The 15,289-nt window shown below is 40.7% G+C and overlaps 1 protein-coding gene and 1 pseudogene across 1 annotated transcript in view; one reads left to right on the forward strand and one right to left on the reverse strand.

Annotated features, from left to right (window-relative positions):
- Positions 1–9,248, reverse strand: part of CSTF3 (cleavage stimulation factor subunit 3) — an 85,735-nt gene extending 76,487 nt beyond the window's left edge. The window contains exon 1 of the mRNA XM_003781213.2: positions 9,032–9,248. Coding sequence (XP_003781261.1) covers positions 9,032–9,058 — 27 coding nt within the window. The 5' untranslated portion in view covers positions 9,059–9,248. The remainder of the gene's footprint in view (positions 1–9,031) is intronic.
- A 5,226-nt stretch (positions 9,249–14,474) lies between these two features.
- On the forward strand, positions 14,475–14,626 carry LOC111724650 (annotated as a pseudogene).
- Positions 14,627–15,289: the final 663 nt, after the last annotated feature.

Here is a 15,289-nt window from a genome sequence, read left to right on the forward strand (position 1 = left end):
AGCTTGAGGCTCTGTCTCAAAAAAAAAAAAAAAAAAAAAAAAAGTTTCTTTGTAGAGTTTTTTTGCATTTTCTTTTTTTCTCAGTTATATACCTAGAAATGGAATTGCTAAGTCAGCTGGTAACTCTGTTTAAGATTTTGAAGAACTGCCAAACTGCTTTCCAAATGGCTATAGCACTTGACATTGTCCCCAGCAATGTAATTTTTCTGCATTTGTTACTGTCTTTTTGATTACAGTCAGCCTAGTGGGTGTGAAGTATTTCACAGTAGTTTTGACTATACCTCCCTGATGACTATCAAAGTTGAGCGCTTTGCATTTTTAATGCTCTTACTGGCTACCTGCATATCTTCTTGGGAGAAATATCTACTTACATACCTTGCTTTTTTTTCTTTTTATGAGACAGAGACTTGCCCAGGCTAGCATGCAGTACCATCATTACAACTCACTGCAACCTAAAACTCCTGGGCACAAGTGATCCCCCTGCCCCAACCTCACAAAGTACTAGGATTACAGATGTGAGCTACCATACCTGACCATCTTTAAATTGGGTTTTTAAAAATTATTAATTTTGGTCAGGTACAGTGGCTCACAACTATAATCCCAGCACTTTGGGAGATTGAAGCAGAAAGATCACTTGAGGCCAGGAGTTCAAGAACAGCCTGGGCAACATAGCAAAACTCCGTATCTTTAAAAAAAAAAAAAAAAGAAAAAAAGAAAAATCAGGTGTAGTAGCATGTACCTAGTCCCAGCTACTCGGGAGGCTGAGGCAGGAGGACCACTTAATCCTAGGAGCTGGAGAATACAATAAACTACAATGATACCACTATACTCTAGCCTGGGCAACACAGTGAGACCCTCATCTCAAATATATATATATATATATTCCTGGCACTTTGAGAGGCAGAGATGGGCAGATTGCTTAAGTTGAGGAGTCTGGAGTCCCAGCTACTAAGCAAAACTTGGACCTCATCTCTACAAAAAACAGAAAAATTAGCTGGTCATGATGGTGCAGTCTGTAGTAGTCCCAGTAACTTGGTTGGGGAGGCTGAGGCAGGAGGATATCACTTAAGCCCAAGAATTCGAGGCTGCAGTGAGCTATGACGGCACCACTGTACTCTTGCCTGGGTGAAAGAGCCAGACCCTGCCTAAAAACAAACGAACAAAGAACTTGTTATCTTGGCTTCACAGACACCATCCACTATTTTAACTATCCACAAACTTTTTGTAAAGGATTATTTTATAATCTTAAAAATTGAAGAGCCCAACAGGATTGTTTAAAAAGATGTGGGTTACATCAACCAATATTTACATTAAGTTTTTTGGTTTTAATTTCTAAAATATTTATTATTTCATTTTAAAAACAATAAACTCCTTAAATAAGTTTAAGAACATATATAAACAATATAAATTACAAAGAATATATTCCAGAATAAATAGTGAAAAGAACAGCACTGTTGGGCAGTACCTGTGGCTCAGTGGGTAGGGCGCTAGCCCCATATACTGAGGATGGCAGGTTCCAACTGCCTAAGCCCAGGAGTTGGAGGTTCCTGTGAACTGTGATACTACAGCACTCTACTGAGGATAAGGTGAGACTCTGCCTCTTAAAAAAAAAAAAAAAAGCGCTGTTTTACATTTTTATGATCTTTTTAATGTCTAGCTGAATAGAAATTATCTGCTTCTGCTTACTACCTGGGCAGCTGGAAAAGGGAGCAAAGAGCATTTGTAAAAGCTTTCTCATATAATTATGGATAGGTAAGAAAGCCTCTGGAAAACTCTGTGTTATGTTTTACTGAAACTCCAAACCACTTGACTTCTATATGGGCTCTTGTTTTACAAAAGAGGTTGTTAGTGGGAGGGTATTATGAGAAAAGGTGACAGACAACATTACATTAATGCTTGTAAAATAATATAGTTTCTTCTTCCTATTCCCACCAGGTGATAAAACAGGGTTTTGTTTTCTCCCCCCGCCCCCAATAGCTATTTTCATAGTATACTAGGTTGTTTTTTATTTTTGGGGGGAGGGGACAGAGTCTCACGCTGACACCCTAGAGTCACAGGGTGAGTCACAGCTGTGAGTCACAGCTCACAGCAACCTCAAATTCTTGGGCTCAAGCAATCCTCTTGCCTCAGCCTCCCAAGTAGCTCGGATTACAGGCGTCTGCCACAAACCCCTCATAGTTTTTTTCTATTTTTATTAGAAATGGGGTCTTGCTCTTGCTCAGGCTGATCTCAAACACCTGAGCTCAAGCAATCCATCTGCCTCAGCCTCCCTGAGTGCTTGGATTACAGGCATGATCTACCTCACCTGACCAATTGTTAGTATTTTATACTCAATTTCATACTGAAATTAAGTGAGAACAGGGATCGGCTTAATACAAATGATATACACCAAAAGTATGAAGAGGGGGTAATGGCAGGTTAAAGATTTAAGCCTATACAAGCTCTTAACTATGACCCACAGAACAATCAAAGATAATATTCAACAATGGCTTTATAATGAGTATTCCTCACAAGGTAAAAATTATCTGAATATAGCGGGAGCAGGCACGCAGGAAAAAAAAAATCACTAAAATACCATCCTTAGATTATCTGCAATTTTCTTCCTTTACTTACTTATCAATAATGTATTTAAAACATTAAATTTTAAATACATTCTTTTGCAGACCAGGTATCCTCTCTAACTCAGTGGTTGGCAAGTTTTCATTTACATAAATGAAAGATATATTGTTTCACATATAAAAACGGGAGAAATGGTAATTTTTTCTCCAAATAGCATTTTCATACTACACTAGGTTTTTTTTTTTTTTTTTTTTGGAGACAAAGTCTCACTCTATCACCCTGGAGTCATGGCTCATAGCAACCTCAAACTCTTGGGCTGTGATACCTGCTTTAAATAAAAATTCTTAGCCCCACTTACAAAATCTGATATAGCAGGTTTGAAATTGGAGTCTAGGCATCTACAGTTTTATAAAGCACCTAACTGGTTATGATGTAAATAAGCCATGGATTCCATTTTAAGAAGTATGTACTACTTATCTATTTTATAAGTAAGTTTCCCAGATGTCATCATTCCTTTAAAATAAGGTGGCATCAGACCCAAGACATTCGAATTAAATTTTTGCCAAAATATTTTTAAAAACTGCACAAAAATAGCTGAGCATTGTGGTGGGCGCCTTATAGTCTTGGCTACTAGGGAGGCTAAGGCAAGAGAATCCCTTGAGCCCAAGAGTTTGAGGTTGCTGTGAGGTATGATGCCATAGCACTCTAATGAGGGTGACAAAAAGAGACTCTGTCTCAATTAAAAAATGAATAAATAAATAAACTATATTTGAAGTCTCCCTGTAATTAACATTTTTTAAAATTAAAAGCAGACCACAGTAGTACTCTATAAAACTTTCTTAGAGAAGTAACTTAAATGAGCCAATTAATATCCCTGGAGAATATTTTATGTAACTAGTGTCACATTAGGACAAGATATCAGCTTAATTCTGTGTTCCTATACCAATACTAACTCAACCAAACCCTACACCATGTTTGTTGTGGAAAAAAACCTGATGTATCCAGCAATAAGATATAAACCCTTCAATTCTTCCAAAGACTAAAAATCTAAACATGCAAACAATTCAAAATTTTAAAAAAATCTAGGCTTTGGCTCGGCGCCTATAGCTCAACCGGCTAAGGCGCCAGCCACGTACACCTAAGGTGGCGGGTTCGAATCCCCAGCCTGGACCCGCCAAACAACAATGACGGCTGCAACCAAAAAATAGCCGGGCGTTGTGGCGGGCGCCTGTGGTCCCAGCTACTTGGGAGGCGGAGGCAGGAGACTCGCTTGAGCCCAGGAGTTGGAGGTTGCTGTGAGCTGTAATGCCACGGCACTCTACCCAGGGGGACAGCTTGAGGCTCTGTCTCAAAAAAAAAAAAAAAAAAAAAAAAAAAATCTAGGCTTAAGATGTTGGTTCAACTAACTATACATATTATTTCTAATTTAACTTATTCATCTTCTAGGAAAAAATCATTACAAAATAAAAAAGAATTTAGCCCTTTGGAATTTGAAAGAAGGAACTCCTTTCAACCAAGAGTAGCCTAGATATTAATTCATTAGATAAATTATGTCAAAAACAAATTTTTTTTTTTTGAGACAAAGAGTTTCACTTTGTCACCCTTGGTAGAGTGCTGTGGCATCATACCTCAAACTCTTGGGCTTAAGCAATCCTCCCGCCTCAGTTTTTCATTTTTAGTTGAGCCGGGGGTGGGGGTGGCGGTGGCGGGTGGGTGTCTTATTCTTGCCCAGCCTCGTCTCGAACTCATGAGCTCAAGTGATCCACCTGCCTCAGCCTCCCAGAGTACTAGGATTACAGATGTGAGCCACCGCGCCTGGCCGAAGTCAAACATTTTTTATTTTATTATTTATTTATTGAGACAGAGCCTCAAGCTGTTACCCCGGGTAGAGTGCTGTAACATCACAGCTCACAGCAATCTCCAACTCCTGGGCTCAAGTGATTCTCCTGCCTCTGCCTCCCAAGTAGCTGGGACTACAGGCACCTGCCACAACACCTGGCTATTTTTTTGGTTGCAGCTGTCATTGTTGTTTGGCTGGCCTGGGCTGGATTTGAACCCACCAGCTCAGGTGTATGTGGCTGGTACCTTAGCCGCTTGAGCCACAGGCGCTAAGCCGTCAAACATTTTTTTAAAAAAGCAATTATGATACATAGTTTTGGGCTTCTGAATTTATTCAGTATTTACTGTGTATCTTAAGTTGCCCATTAATCTAAAAATAGGTTTTGGTTTTTTTTTTTTTTGAGAAAGAGTCTTACTTTATCACCCTGGGTAGAGTGCCATGGCATCAAACAGCTCACAGCAACCTCCAACTCCTGGGCTTAGGTGATTCTCTTGCCTCAGCCTCCCAAGTGCTGGGACTACTGGCGCCCACCACAACACCCAGCTATTTTTTTGTTGTTGTTGCAGTTTAGCCAGAGCTGGGTTTGAACTGTCCACCCTTGGCATATGGGGCCGGCACTCTACCCACTGAGCTACAGGTGCTGCCCCTCAAAATAGTTTTAACAATTGCTGAGTCAAATCCCTCTAGATCAATTCTCACATCATTACCAACTGTCCAAAAAAAGCAAACCAAAAAGACTCAAATACAGGCACGTCCTATCTAAAGAAAAACAAAGATTTAGATATGGTAGAAAAATTTAAATCATGAATTAGTCTTTGGCAATTGTCCAGTAGGTACAAATATCCAAATACAGATTTTGCTCTTTTGATGGTCTATCTAGGATGTATACTCCTATATTCCACTGAAACTGCCTAATCTTGAAGGAATGTAATTTATCCTAAACACAGTACATTTCTGTAGTACCTCTAAGAAAAACCAATACTGGCTCAGTGCCTGTGGCTCAAGTGGCTAAGGCATCAGCCACATACACCTAAGGTGGTGGGTTCAAATCCAGCGGGGGCCCGCCAAACAACAATGGCTGCAACCAAAAAATAGCCGGGTGGGCGTTGTGGTGAGTGCCTGTGGTCCCAGCTACTTGGGAGGCTGAGATAGGAGACTGGCTTGAGCCCAGGAGTTGAAGGTTGCTGTGAGCTGTGATGCCACAGCACTTTACCCAGGGGGACAGCTTGAGGCTCTGTCTCAAAAAAAAATAAAAACCAATACTTTCATTCTATGAGCACACATCAATTTCACTTAATAACAATTATTGCCAAGTATTCTATATAATCCAGTTGTCCTACCTAAGCAATATTAATAATAAAGATTAAATAAATGTGCCTGCCCTAAATATCACTTCAAATGGGGGGGGGGGTAGTAGGAAAGGCTATTAGACATTTTAAGAACAAATAAAAAACAATTGGGCCCAAAGAATACAATACAATTGGGTCCAAAGGAGGCTATTTCTCTCCCTTTAGCTGACCCCCCAAATATGTGAACCTTGACTTTCAAATTGTTTGGATGCTGTTACTTCCGGAACAGCTTGTAAGTACTAATAGCTACCCAACAACACAAACCAGGTTCCAAGACTCTGAGTGTTTCAACTTCCTTTCCTCGTAAGTACATATTGTCTAAATCTTCTCTAAACTATTTTTTCGTTAAAAGGAAAGCTCTGATTCACACTCTGAATTTTCCCCCTTTGAGAACTATCAGCAATTATTAATAATTTGTGCTTCACTAAGGGCCAAGCACAGTGTCTCACGCCTGTAATCCCAGCAATTGGGAGGCCAGAGTGGATAGACTGCGCCAAGCTCACAGGTTAGAGACCAGCCTGAGCCAGAGCAAGACTTCGTCTCTAAAAATAGCCAGATGTTATGGTGGGTGCTGATAGTCCCAGCTACTTGGGAGTCTGAGGCAAAAGAATCACTTGAGCCCAGGAGTTTGAGGTTGCTGTGAGCTATGATACCACCGTACTCTACCAGGGATGACAAAGTGATACTCTGTCTCAAAAAAAAAAAAAAGTAATAATAAATAATAATAAAATTTATGCTTCTCAAAGGTCATTTTATCAAAGTGAAGATCGTTTGTCTGAATTTTAGGCCTAACTCTAGGATAGGCTAAATATTGTCTAAAAAGCAAAATGTTATTTCTAAAAGACAATAATGGAGAAAAAAAAATTTAGAAGCTTAAAAGTGCATTTGAATTGACCTGGCAAAACACATTTCTCTACCGTTTCTTATCCAACAAAGATTTAAAAACCATCTAATCTTATGCCTAAAACACTATATTTTCTATTAATTACTTATTCACCTGTCCTCCCACCAGTTTAAATTCTTTGAAAATTTTGTAATGTACTGCATATAGCCTAGATACAAAATTAATTCATTTACTAAACACCTTTAAGTATCAACAAAATAGCATCTCCTAAGTTTTTAAGGTGTAGAGATAAGAGTCTCTTCCAACTCAAGAAGCTCAAAACCCAATGGAAGAACTCTTAATAGCATATGAAATGCTTTTAAGAGTAATGCACAAGTTAAATGGCGCTAAGAAAAAAAATAAGACCAAAAGTTGAACTAAGCAGTAAGAAAAAAACCCATCAAAAAAAAAAAAAATATATATATATATATAGCCAAAATTCTACACAGAAAACAAAGTGTTTGTGGGGCAGGGGGAAGGCGCCTATATGCACATTAAACTGACAAGAACAGAAAACAAGGAACTTCAGAAAAATATCCTCAAGTGCTATAAGGTTGTTTAAATAGCTCTCTAAACGCAAAACTGAACTTTCTTAAAAGATTTAAAAAGAATTACAGTAATGACCCTTAGCAGTGATTTTGCTTCTCTATAGTCATTTCTTTCTTTCAGAGGAAACGAACCACAATGACCATCCATAATTTTTTAGTATCAAATGTAAACATACTTGAGCTTCAATGCTACTAAAAGACCAAAAGAAATCTACTCCTCATATCTTGTAAAATTGCTTGGCCACCTCACTCCCTGGCATCTTTCCAAAGCAAATAAATCCTTGATTTGAAGTGGTTTTAGATTTTCTATTATTCTTTAGTTTGGTTCAATCTTTTTCTTATCAATGATTTCAGCTCACTTTAGGTACTGTGTTTTCCCTTAGATTTTTACTGACCATTATCTTATACATCAAGCAAGGTCTACTGCGGGGGGTGGGGGGTGGGGGGTGGGGGGGTGGAGGGGTGGGGGGGGTTCTGTAAATTTTTACCACCACCTGTTCCCATTAAAATGCCACATTTCTAAAATATTCATGGTCATGGCAATTATCTGTCTTTACAATTTTAGAATTAATGAATTTCAATAACTTTCAATGAAACCTGAGTACATTACCCTTTCTTCACTTTCAGATTACAAAATACTAGCCAAAAACGGGTAAGCAAAATGAAGTTTTGACATACGCCATGAACCCGGGCATCCTAACTATATGTAAAATGTAAACACTGTGAAGATTTCAGGACTGATACCAGTCTTGGAGCAAACACAAAATCAGGTTAGCCAAGCTTTGCCCAGGTAATGAAATTTACAGTCATACAGTCACCCAAGACTAAAACAGGAACTCCTATTTTGCCTCATCTTTATCAACCTCCAGTAACAGCTTCCAAGTTCTAAGCTGAGGACTTGAAAAATGAAAATCTAAGTGTATGTCGTTGCTATAGCAATGGGAAATTTCAGTAAATTGAGCCTCTGCAGGGTACTTAGCCTCCATTTTAAAAACTCTTATTTATCTAAACATACTAGGACTCAGATGGAAAAACAACTTAATGACGTTTTATAAAATACTAGCTTTCTCTCTCACACCAAAACATAAATACTATTCCAACAATATTCTGAACACAAAAAGCAAAAGGAACCAATCAGTTACATAAAAACCTGAGTTTTAATATTTTTAAATATCACTCATATCTAATACTAAAACAGATCCTTTTATTTACAGTGGCCAAGACAGACTCCTTTCCAATTAATCAAACTCTGCAATGCTGTGTAGCTGGAAAAATGAAAATGAAACGTGGGCTAGAAGGGAGAAAAGCGAGAGAAAGACTCAAAATTACCCAAACTTCAGCATAATCATGCTCTACTTCTAGAATGGTGCTTTCTTCATTCTCTCTCTCAAGAGTCTGTCCCTACAGATTAATTTTGTCTCAAATATCTCTAAACCAAACTAATAACCTATTTCTGGATAAATATATTTGACCGGGGCGGAGAACATAGTCAAGTTTTTCTAAAACGGCGGGTACGCGTGAAAATAATTGATTCCTCACAACCCTAACTCCAAAATGCTATCAAAGAAACGCATCCCATCAGGAATATTGCCATGAATCTAAATGGCACGAAACAGACTCCCGGCTATTGTCTAAATCAAATATTTGTTCATATTAACGTCTAAAACAGGAGAAGTCGAGAAATTTTACATCTCAGTTAAATCTTGCTCCTCATTCCCACCATTCTTTTGTACCCTGTCCCAAGTTCACTAGACCCCTGACGCCTTGGTCCGGCGAACATGGCTGGGGCACTCGGACGAACAGACTTGGAGAGAAGAGGTCGCCACGAGGCCCCACCACGCTCCTTCCTCACCTGCTCCGCGGCTCCGTCTCCTGACATGGCCCCAGCTGATTAGAACAGGAGCACTAGCCGTCAACTGGAAGCTAGGAAAGAAAAATTAAACTAAAACCACCCCCAAACCAATAAATTTACCCCCTGCCCAGCGGAGCCAGACAGCCAACACAAATCGCCACCGCCCACTCAGATATGAATTAAAATGGCTGCGCCCCTGCCGGCCGAGGAGGCGGTGGCTTCTGCATTAACTTCCGGGGTAGTGGGTGGGGCTAAGCGCACACCTCGCCGGTTATTCTGGGCGTGCAGACGTAGAGAGATCCCGGAAGGCGGGCCTAATGCCTGGGATGACGTCACGGCCCGGGCAGGGGAGGCTGCAGCCGAGGTGGCTGCTTCCGCCTGTGAGGCGGGAAGCTATTTCTTCTGGAGATTCGCGCGCTTTTTGGAATTTAATTATCAAGCTATAGACCTCATTTCCTTACAGCTGAAGCCTGACCGCCAATCAGTTCAGGTCAGGCAAACTGACCACCTTCATTTGTTAAAAATGCCTACTTATTGAAAGGAAAAGCAATCCGTGGAAGTTTTTTTTTTTTCCGTCTCGGCCAAAGGTTCTTACTTTTCTTGGGGTAGGACGGATAAATCGAGCTCATATTTTTACTCTCACCATCTACTATTTTGTAGAAGGTTTTGTGAAGTCTGTAAAAGACCTCGTGTTTCAACTTAACAATGAAGCATGGTTTCTTGGCTGCACCCTGGGTATAAGAGTCTGGAGCCAGACTGCCTGAGTTTGAATCACTAAGTAACCTGGGGCAGTTTAACTTTCTGCCTCAGTTTCCTCAGGATGCCTGTAGATGGGAACAATAATAGCACCTGCAATTTAAGTAACTTAATGCACGGGAAAATGTTAGAAACAGCACCTGCGGGGCTGGAGTAGTTCAGGCTGGTCTCCGACTCCTGAGCAAGAGTGAGACCCCATTTCTACTAAAAATAGCAAAAAATTAGCCTGGTGTTGTGGCGGGCGCCTGTAGTCCCAGCCACTTGGGAGGCTGAAGCAAGAGAATCCCAAGAGTTTGAGGTTACTGTGAGCTACAATGCTATGGCACTCTACTGAGGGCGACAGAGACTGTCTAAAATATATTTATAGATAGATGGATAGATACATCGATTGATTTAAATGAGATCAAGTTTTCTCAAACTCCTTTTGCATTGGAAGATCACAAAGTATCTGTCCATCCTTCTTTCCTATAGTGTCCTATGCCCCAGAACAAGTAAACTATTCAAGTGTTCCCATACTGGTCTTAGTCTTTTAGATCTCTGTTCCCCTGCTCATATTTACACTTGTTCCCTTTCCACGACCTGAAAATTTTATCTTTCCAAATAATCAGACACATGAGTAAAAGATCCTTGTACCACCCAATAATGTAGGACGTGAGACACTTCTGCAATGGAGTGTCAGGCAGTCAGTAAAATGACATGGAAAGGCATCCACAATACTAAGTGGAAAAGCAGAATACAAAATAGTGTTTTCTGTGTGTGTACATATACGGTATTCCAGCCTGTGAGACAAAGGCATTGGAAACGCTCCAATGAGCACTTCGTTGAGGCATCATGTCAATGTTCAAAAGGTTTCAGACTTTTTAACATTACAGATTTGGGAGCATTTCGGATTTCAGACTTTGTAATTATAGGTACTCAACCTGTATATATCCTCAAAACATTAAAAGGTAGTTATATGCAGATCATGTCACAACATTTTATGTTTTCTCTTTTTGTCATTAATGAACTGATGTAACAGCAAAGTCTTAGTATTCATGCCCTATCCTTCAAATGCCATTTTTTTTTTTTTTTTGAGACAGAGCCTCAAGCTGTCCCCCTGGGTAGAGTGCCGTGGCATTACAGCTCACAGCAACCTCCAACTCCTGGGCTCAAGCGAGTCTCCTGCCTCCGCCTCCCAAGTAGCTGGGACTACAGGCGCCCGCCACAACGCCCGGCTATTTTTTGGTTGCAGCCGTCATTGTTGTCTGGCGGGTCCGGGCTGGGGATTCGAACCCGCCACCTTAGGTGTACGTGGCTGGCGCCTTAGCCGGTTGAGCTATAGGTGCCGAGCCTCAAATGCCATTTTCATCAATATTTTTCATGAAAAATGTCACAAGGTAAAGGTGCACATAATAACAAACATTTGCTTACCCATCACATTAATCTAGAAATTAATATTTTGGTATGTTTGCCCTAATATGTATATATCTACATGTAGTTTGTGGGGTTTTTTGCGAAATAATTTGACAGTAAATCACAGACATTCATGACACTTCATCCCAAAATAAATCAGTTTGTGTTTTAAAACTGTTCTTACAAATTAACGATGGGGTGCAAAGAAAGAACTGGGGTAATGGCCTAGCTAAAAATAAGGCACCAGCCCAGCTAAAAATAATGATAGTAAATAGCCACGGTGCCCATATCTGCAAGTCTGTAGTCACATATGTGATGGTCATATTCTTTTTTTTTTTAATTTCAGGTTAATAGGTTAATATGAGGGTACAAACCATTATATTATATCATCTACACATGAAAGGTTAAAGTCAGAGTTGTAGCTGTGTCCTACATCCAGGGATTGTGTCATACATCCAGCGATTGTACCCGTCAGGTGGGAAGCTACTAAACCTCCTCCCTCCCTTCTTGAATTTAATTGAGATTTTTCTCTCATGTGGGTCTGTGATTGTTAATGTCCTAGTTTTAAATTGGTACTGAGTACATGTGATGCTTGTTTTTCCAATCTTGTGATACTTAGGAGAATGCTCTCCAGACCCATCCAGGTTGTTACAAAGGATGCAAAATCTCCATCTTGTTTAGGGCTGAATAGTATTCCATGGTACACATATACCACAGTTTGTTGATCCATTCGTGTGTTGATGGGCACTTGGATTGTTTCCACATTTTTGCAATTTCATGTGAATTAAGCTGCTATGAACATTCAAGTACAAATGTCCCTGTGGTAAAATGTCTTTTTCCATTCGGATAAATGCCTAGTAATGGGACAGTAGGGTCAAATAGTACGTCTACGTTTAGTTCTTTGAGGAATCTGCATACTTCTTTCTATAGAGTCTAAACTCGTTTGCAGTCCAATAGTGTATGAGTATTGGTCATAAAAATTCCTTTTTTTTTTTTTTTTGAGACAGAGTATCACTTTGTTGCTGTTGGTAGAGTGCCATAGCATCACAGCTCACAGCAACCTCTAGCTCTTGGGCTTAGGCACTTTTCTTGCCTCAGTCTCCCGAGTAGCTGGAACTATAGGAGCCCACCACAATGCCTGGCTATTTGTTTCGTTACAGTTGGCTGGGGCCGGGTTTAAACCCACCACTCTCAGTATATGGGGCCGGCAATGTACTCATTGAGCCACAGGCGCCGCCTGGTCATAAAGATTCTTAACTTTATTCATTGACAACATCTCCTTTTTGAAACCTAGGGCTAGTTTTGAGATATCTTCCAGGTCCTACATTCCAGTGCAGACCAAGGAGTTCAACCAGTCTTGTGACCTCCCACCCAAGAACCTGGTCCTGCATTCCAGTGGATTGTCTGACCTACCCAGGCTGGTGGCCAAGTAATAATGGTTCTACCTCAAACCCAGCCAATTAGCAAACCCTGATTGGCTAATCCTCTGCCCACCAAATTGTCTTTTAAAACCCTATATCCCCTTAACAGGGCCTTAACTTCATGTTGTCTTCTTTTCTACCCTTTTTAGCCCTGGGAGAAGGAAACTATGATACTGGTCTGTCCTGCTCCTTCCCTTCTTGCCCCATGCTCAGGGCCCAGCCTTCTCCAGATGTACACATGGATGCTGATGACAGTACAAAAGCTGGAGTTACAGCTCTTGGCTAAATGAGTACTTCCCCCTCCCCCCTTTTTTTTGCAGTTTTTGGCTGGGGCTGGGTTTGAACCCACCACCTCCGGCATACGGGGCTGGTGCTCTACTCCTTTGAGCCACAGGCACTGCCAACTAAATGAGTACTTTTAAGGGAATAAATGTCGTAGGCAATCCACCCCTGATGAGGGGACATGTGGAACTTTGAAATAGGCTTCTGGATGAATGCATATCACAGGAGGGACTTTCTTCAGAGACAGTGGTGCAGTGCCGGATATTTTGCACATAGTGCACCAAGCAGCCCAGGTCTGCTGAGATGCCAGCCACCTGCAGGAACCTGCTTTGATACTATGGAACTTGGGGATACCTCCTTTCACAACCTCCCAGTGTATTGGGATGGTTTTCCAGGTGAGGTGCTCCGCCTGCCCTCACTGGCTGGGCCCTCTCAGGGAGCAGTTTTCCATTATCCTGAATTTCATCTTCCAGGGCTGTCCCTATGGGGCAGGGCCTCAGGGCCGGCCTTGTTTCTCTAGTCCTCATGTAGATGCAAGGAAGCCAGAACACAGGTTTTCCTGATGATTCAGGTCTTGTTTCTTTTGCACCTGACAAAATACAGTTATCTGATGGTCCCTCAATTATAATACTTTAGTAAAATAAATAAAAAATAAATCAAAGCCCGTCTCCCAGATTCTCAGAGAGACCTGTTTAAGAAATTCCTCCCTTCTCCTTGCTTAGCACTATGCAAAATAAACTTTTTTTTGAGATAGAGTCTCACTCTGTTGCCTAGGCTAGAGTGCCATGGCCTCAGTTTGGCTCACAGCATCCTTAAACTCCCGGATTCATGCAATCTTCCTGCCTTAGCCTCTCGAGTAGCTGGGACTACAGATGCCCACCACAACATCTAGCTAATTTTTCTATTTTGAGTAGAGACAAGGTCTTGCTCTTACTCAGGCTAGTCTCAAACTCCTGAGCCCAAGCCATCCTCCCACTTTGGCCCCCCAGAATGCTAGGAATACAGCTGTGGGCCACTGTGCCCAGCAAGAATAAACTCTTCCTGTCCTGTAAATCCTGCTGTTTCTGGGTATTGGCTTCCCCCTTGAGCAGTGGCCAATGACCCTGGATAGGCAACAACAGTGTTCTGATAATGCCATTCTCCTTCATATCCTCCATACCATTATTAAACCTAAGAAAATTCATAGTTTTTTTTTTTAATTTTTGAGACAGTCTTACTTTGTTGCCCTAGGTAGAGTGCCATGGCCTCTTAGCTCACAGCAACCTCAGACTCCTGGGCTCAACTAATTCTCTTGCCTCAGCCTCCCAAGTAGCTGGGACCACAGGCACCCACCACAATGCCCAGCTATTTTTTAAAGACAGGGTCTTGCTCTTCCTCAGACTGGTCTCAAACTCGTGAGCTCAACCAATCCACCCACCTCAGCCTCCCAGACTGCTAGGATCACAGGTGTGAGCCACTGTGCCCGGCCTGAAAATTAATAATTATTTTCTAGTATTGTATACTATCTAGTCTGTACCCAAATTTTCACTGATATCCTAAATGTGTCTTTATAGGAAGTTTTTACAAATAAGAATTCAGTCAAGTTTCAAGAATTGCATGTAGTTATTATATCTCTTTTTATTTTAAAAATAGTTCACCCTTTTGTATGTGAGCAATGTTTTTTCTTATGTGCTATACAAATAGTTGAAGGTTAATTGGCAATGTAACTATAAATAGTAATGCTGCCAGTCTCCTTCAGACAAAAAAACTTTATAGAAAGTAGTCAAATATATTAGGTAAATATAAATATATTAGATAAAGAACTACAAAAGATGTGACCATTTAAATTTTTGTTTTGGGAAACTAGGATTTTAAAAGATATGTTTGAGGGGTAGTATAATCCATGTATGATGGATGGTTCAGAGCAGACTTTGGAGTTGGTAGCCTAGAATTCTAATTCTAGCTTCAGCAATGCTCTGTGATTCTCTGAGCTTCAGTTTTGTTTTTTTTTTCTCAGAATAAAATGGGCATGAATTCTGCTTGTCATGACTGTCATGACATTGCACATAAAAAGTGCTAAGGAAATAGTGGCTGTTATTAACCCTGTGCTTTCTATGAAAAAAAAAAAAAAGAAAGAAAGAAATAGTTCACTTTGAGGCCAGGTGTAGTGACTCATGCCTGTAATCCCAGCACCTTGGGAGGCCAAGAAGGGTGGATTGCCTGAGCTCACAGGTTCAAGACCCCTGTCTCTAAAAATAGCCAGGTGTTGTGGTGGGCACCTGTACTCCCAGCTGGTTTGGAGGCTAAGACCAGAGAATCACTTGAGCCCAGGAGTTTGAAGTTGTTGTGAGCTATGATTTTACAGCACTCTACTGAGGGGAACATAGTGAGACTCTGTCTCAAAAAAAAAAAAAAAAAAAGAAAGAAA

Source organism: Otolemur garnettii, unplaced genomic scaffold (genome assembly GCF_000181295.1).
Source record: "Otolemur garnettii isolate 467f Iridium unplaced genomic scaffold, OtoGar3 scaffold00001, whole genome shotgun sequence".
Taxonomy (NCBI): Eukaryota; Metazoa; Chordata; class Mammalia; order Primates; family Galagidae; genus Otolemur; species Otolemur garnettii.